The sequence below is a fragment of the Mesitornis unicolor genome, unplaced genomic scaffold (genome assembly GCF_000695765.1).
Source record: "Mesitornis unicolor isolate BGI_N332 unplaced genomic scaffold, ASM69576v1 scaffold39199, whole genome shotgun sequence".
Classification (NCBI taxonomy): Eukaryota; Metazoa; Chordata; class Aves; order Mesitornithiformes; family Mesitornithidae; genus Mesitornis; species Mesitornis unicolor.
In genome coordinates, this window is record NW_010207271.1 from 58,758 (window position 1) to 64,353 (window position 5,596).

The following is a 5,596-nucleotide window of genomic DNA, read 5'->3' on the forward strand; positions in this document are numbered from 1 at the left end:
AAATAACTTTGCAAACAAAATAGTGCTATTCAAAACAGGTTCCAGCAGTTTCATCAAGAAAAAAAATACTAAAAACTGTCTGCTGGGGTTTTCAAAGGAAGTTTTAAACTACAAATCTGAGCTTTAGATCCCAAAAAGCTGATTTCCATGATTTGCTCCCCATCACTGAAACACAAGAGGAAAGGAGAAAGGCAGCTAGAGAGACTGTCACCCCCCAACTCCCAACTCCTTAGAAAAAGGATTCAGTTAAAAATTCAAGGAACTCTAAGGAATACCATGCAACAAACAGATAAATCAGATTACAGTCTGCTCAGAACCTGGCCAAGGTTCACATGGAAGGTTTGTAAGCCTTTAAATAAACTTGTCCTGAGTTCAGAGTTTGTGACAAGCAAGCAAAGAGGTTTCGGATTTTTCTGGGCTGTCAGACTACAATGATAGATGCAGAATACAATAACAAAATAAATAATAAACATAGAAATTCACTTTTCTTTTGTATACATATACAGACAATCTATTCTATTATAAGTAGCTTAGAGATTAATACAAGCACTGAATAATTAGTGCACAAACAGTTGCTTTAGGAAGATGATTGAGCAGAGAACTGCTAATGAGTCACTTTGGTTTAAAAAAAAAAACAACCCCAAACCCACAACACAAGATAAATCAGACTGAAGGACTGCTATCAGATAGTCAATTAAGAGCCCATAAGTATCAACATGTGACTGCATTGGCTCAAGCACACATGGTCACATTTGGTTGTGAATCAACACAAAGGAAAAAAAAAGAGTATGACTACAGAAAGCAGCAGCACTGGTGCCTGCCTGTGTTTGTGTGACTATTGCTGAGGAAGTTTCTCCTCCATAGCTGCTGCTCTCTGACAAGCTCAACTTGTGTGTTTGATTTCTGAATTCACTGTCACATTGCAAATCACAGATTCAATATCTGAGTTTTGAGCAGTCCTTACCAGCTCTAGCTCTCTGAATACCAAGCAAGCCCACCTCTTTCCAGAGAAAGTCCATCTGGGTTCAAGACTCTGCCCAAAGGAAACTCAATGGATGGAAAAAACAAGTGTTCAGCAAGCAAAAGAGAAAGGTTACACTGTGGTTTCTCAAATGTCTCACAACAGGAATTCAGGCTTGTGAGTTATGATCTTCATAATCTGAAGACTGAAATAGTCTCCAAATTAATGCCAAAAGAAACACACTTAAACATGGTTGCAATAAATGTATTAAAGCAAAATAAAGAGGTCTAGAAGAGGAATTTGGAGTCCAAAGAGGCAGAGCATGCCAAGCCTTTGCCTCTCAGGCCCAAAGGACAGCTCAGATACTTAACACAGTGTAACAGTTTCCTCCTGAACAACAGCAATATTGTCTCTAAAAGTAAGTCAGAGGTAGTGTCTAAAACAGCGTCATGAATACAGCAGCAGCCTCCAGCTGAGCCCAGCTACGCCTGAGGTAGCCCAAGAACAATGCCATCATGGCCACCCTGGTCAGTGTGCTGCCGAGGGATCAGCAGTAATCCTTGGTCTGAGACCTGGAGTTGAGAAATAAGCAGGATGTGCACACAAGAGCACGGTGAGTCCAGTCACCAGGGAGACGTGCACCATAATCGGGTCCATCTGCTCCAGAGGCCCAGCCTCTTGTTGGCAGGCAGACACCGCGCCGGCCTGCAGCAGATGCGTGCATAACTTAGTCACACACGTAGCCACAGACACGCAGCAGCACCCAGACAGCACTTTGTTCTGCTCAGACCTACACGTCACCAGGAGAAGGGACCTGCCTGCACCCGGTGTTTAACCGTGTTTCCTCTAGATATTTTTTTTTTAAATAAACAGAGATTACAATAGGTTTCACTTAATGAATAAAACATTCAGTGTAGTTCAGAGATGTCCACTGAGGAGCACAAGTGGGATACAGCAATCAAGATTTAGTTGCAGATTCATCCTCTTCTAAAAGGAGGTCGTTTAATGCAATAACTGTAGCAGCAAAGTCAACCAGCTCCACAAAGTCTGATGTAATTATGTTAACACCCATAACACCTGGCTTCTGTGCTTTCACCCAGTTCAAAATCATGGGCAGGTTCCTAAAGAAATTGAAATAAAGAAAATTAAATATTTTTTAAAAATACTTTTCTCTATACATACTTATTTCCAATATAACATACTGTTTACACATGTTATCATCTCACATTTGTGGTCAGGTCTTGACTGCCACCCAAAACGCAACCAGCTGATGAGAAGAGTGTTTAACATAGCATGTCATCACAAGCTATCAGTTAGACATATTGGTCAGTCACCAATCCAAAATACCATGTGCACAAAACAACATTTGTGGACTCTATGCCCACTGAGCAGACTGTGCTTCAGGATTTAATGTTGCACGACAATCTCCCCCATCCTGGTTTGTTTTTACCCAAGTACATGTTGAAACAGAGCTTGATTTCACAGCAGACTTCAGTGTAGCCCAAAGCAGGGCTGTATCTGGCCCAAGATGCTGCCCTGCCCAGCTCTGCCTTAGGGTGGGCAGGAAAGAAGTTGCTGGGCACAGCACACTGCATTTCTTCCAAATGCCTTTCAGCCTCCAGTCCCACCCAGAGCAGCACAATCAGTCAAACCAAACCCAGGATCGAGCCCTCGGCTCTACAGGGGTTGAAAATCCCACCATACATCACTGTAACCAGGGAAAGGTGAGGTGTGTCATGAATTGAATTAAATGGAATTAAAAATACTACTGTGGGGAGAAATTTCAAGTCATTTATTGGACAGAGCGTAAGTCAGGAGCCTGCACGAGTTTTTTTGCACTCTAACATACAAGCACCAGGGTTTTTGGCACAGAGGCAAATGATTAAGTATATTAGAATTATTTAAATTACTACCATAATACAAAATTATATGAGAAGATGGTAAGCAAGCAAATTGGCTAACAGGATGGGGAAGAAACAAGCAAACAAAAAAACCCTAAAAATACCACACAGATCTTGTTCCAGGTTAAAAAAAAATCTTGTCAAGAACCAAAAGATGAGAACTTGAGAGAAGGCATAATTACTGTCCCTGTGAAAGGACACACCAGACTTTAGCCAGCTAAGTGTGAATGTTGCAATTTCTCCTTTAGCAAGTGCTCAAGAGTCATATTCAGGGCAAAATTTCCATATGAGAAGGCACACATCCACACAGAACTGCAAAGACAGATTTACACATACAAATCGTCTAGTACGTGTAAATGTATATGAGCAAGGATGCTTTAGCAAACACTGGTGTCTACTTTAAATGCTCACAGTTTACTTTCAAACAAGTGGAAAGATGAGGCTGAGGGAAAGGTAAGGAGCAAAGACAAGCTTCCAGTGGCTTACTGCCCTGATCCTGTGCCAGGAGTCACTCGAAACAAAACTGCTCGCCCATTCCATGAAATTAGATGATCCTTTACTAGTTTAAAAATAGAAATCCAGTACGACCTTTCCCATAATCACGAGACAACAGTGCATTTAACATACAGTACGTAGAAATAAGTAGTATCTGTGCTTCCTGTTAAGTATCCCCACCAAACCTGCGCAACTGGTGACAGCAAAGGCCAGTCCTAAAGTCCCCGAGCACCATCTAGTGACTGATGCTGACCGCACAGGTAGAGCGCATGCCAGAGCAGAGAACTGAATACACTTGGCAAACATCGTTTGGATTTAATTATCTGTTGCTAGATTAATGTCTGTAAGCAGGACAGAGACAGGAAACTCCATGACTTACACTTCTAGTACTTCCTTACTTCCATCAACAACTTCTGCGACTGCAAAAGCACACCACTTGCTATCTTCAGAAAGGATTTTCAAGAAAATAAGTTCTATTGACTTTGGCTTCAAAATACCAATACTGTAATCAATTCTGAAGTGAACAGTGATTCTCCCAAAGGGAACAAGAACTGGCTGAAGATGCGTGTTTATCACACTGCTTGATACTAAGCTCAGTTGCTGATCAAATTAGACAAGCTGTGACCACCTATACAAGTGTAATTTAGAATTCAATATCGTTATGGCAAGATAAACTGTCAGCAACATCAAAACAGGCAATATTAAAACAGTGAGCCAAAAGACCAGATCCCCCCAGGACTGTTACAGTTCTGGCAGTTTTTAGCCATCAGGCTGCAAGGTGGTAATGCCATAAAATAAAGTCATAGAGAACCTACACTGGTCACTATTGAAAACTGCTGGCACTCTATGCTAGTCAAAGCAAAACCCTCTTCTAGTGATCTCACTCATAAGCAAATTAATTGTACAACAGTCAGTGGTATAAGAAAAGGTCAAATTAATTTTTGGTAAAGAAACGTAAGATAAAATACTGACCCAGGTCACACATCTTCGGCCATTACTGAAATTACTGGGACAGATTTATGCAGACAAAGGCAAAACTGAGCCCCAAAACAGACAGTTTTCTAACGTGGCACATTTATCCCCCCCCCCCACCGACTTCAAGTACAACCAATTTGGAATGAACTACTGGTTTGAAACAGCAGGTCTGGTCGATGTTTTATGGTATCACATCACATTTGGAAACAGCTCAAATTACCAGGAAACAAAATTATGCTTTTTAAAATTATATATATATACACACACATACACACACACCCCCCCTGTTACCTTATTATTTTCAGTAACTTTATTTTTAAAGACTGCAAATATCTCTCACTAGCAATAGTAACGAACCAAAGCTGTGTACTTTCATCAAGTCTTCTAGGCTGTGGCAGGGAGTTTGGACTAGATGTTTGTTAAGGCCCCTTCCAACCTAAACCATTCTATGATTCTATGATAAGCAAACATTTAATAATTTCTTGCTTACTCAGTGCCTCTTTCAACAGAAAACACAGTACGTAAAGAACTGAAATCAAGAGAAGTCCTTACCTATGAACAAGCGTGTTCTTCAGACCACGAATTAGATGCCGTGCAATAGTTTTCACTTGAGGTGTGAGAATTGCTTGAGAAACATGAAAAGTCCCATAACGACTTCGTTCCCCAAGAGTGGTCTCCAGGAACTGTAACAGTTTGTGCACATTGGTTGTATTAGCCCATGGTGCCGGCATTTTATTCCCTGGCCACAGGAAGGGGTATTCCCGGTACAAAGGGTAGTGGTAGAATATGAGAACCTAACAGAACAAAGGAGAAAAGAAAAAAATCACAACTCTGTTATTTATATTTAAACAGCATGTTGCATTGGTTTATGCGTATGCAGTACTGCTGCAGCTAGCATAGCAGTGAAAAGAGGACCAAGCAAAAAGAAGCTGCTCTTGAATCATGGCTGTCAGTATATTTGTTGCACTATTGCCAGCCAAGGAGACAGAGATCATTGTGGTTAGCTACAAGGACAGGATTGCTTCAGGCTTTAAGGGCCATCACTTTAAAGTGAAATAGTTGCCAGGAGTAAACTGAAATGTCATTCAAATAATTCAACTTAGAAGCATTTCAAAGCCCTGTCAGAGAATATTAAACCTGTACTTAAGGATGTTAGCAGCCTTGGCCTCCTCCAAGTAACTCCTAGTAAGTGGCTAAAGAGTACCAGGCTGACTGGCACAACAGCATTCTACTCACGCTTACTGCATGAGATGCCAAAGTCCAT

General features: G+C 41.1%; 1 protein-coding gene across 1 annotated transcript; it reads right to left on the reverse strand.

Annotated features, from left to right (window-relative positions):
- Window positions 1-1,919: 1,919 nt before the first annotated feature.
- On the reverse strand, window positions 1,920-5,126 carry LOC104546635 (PI-PLC X domain-containing protein 3-like; the record flags this gene model as incomplete). Its single annotated transcript, XM_010192071.1, has 2 exons — window positions 1,920-2,082; window positions 4,885-5,126. Coding segments are annotated over 2 exons (405 nt in total), but the record flags the coding sequence as incomplete, so codon positions are not given.
- Window positions 5,127-5,596: the final 470 nt, after the last annotated feature.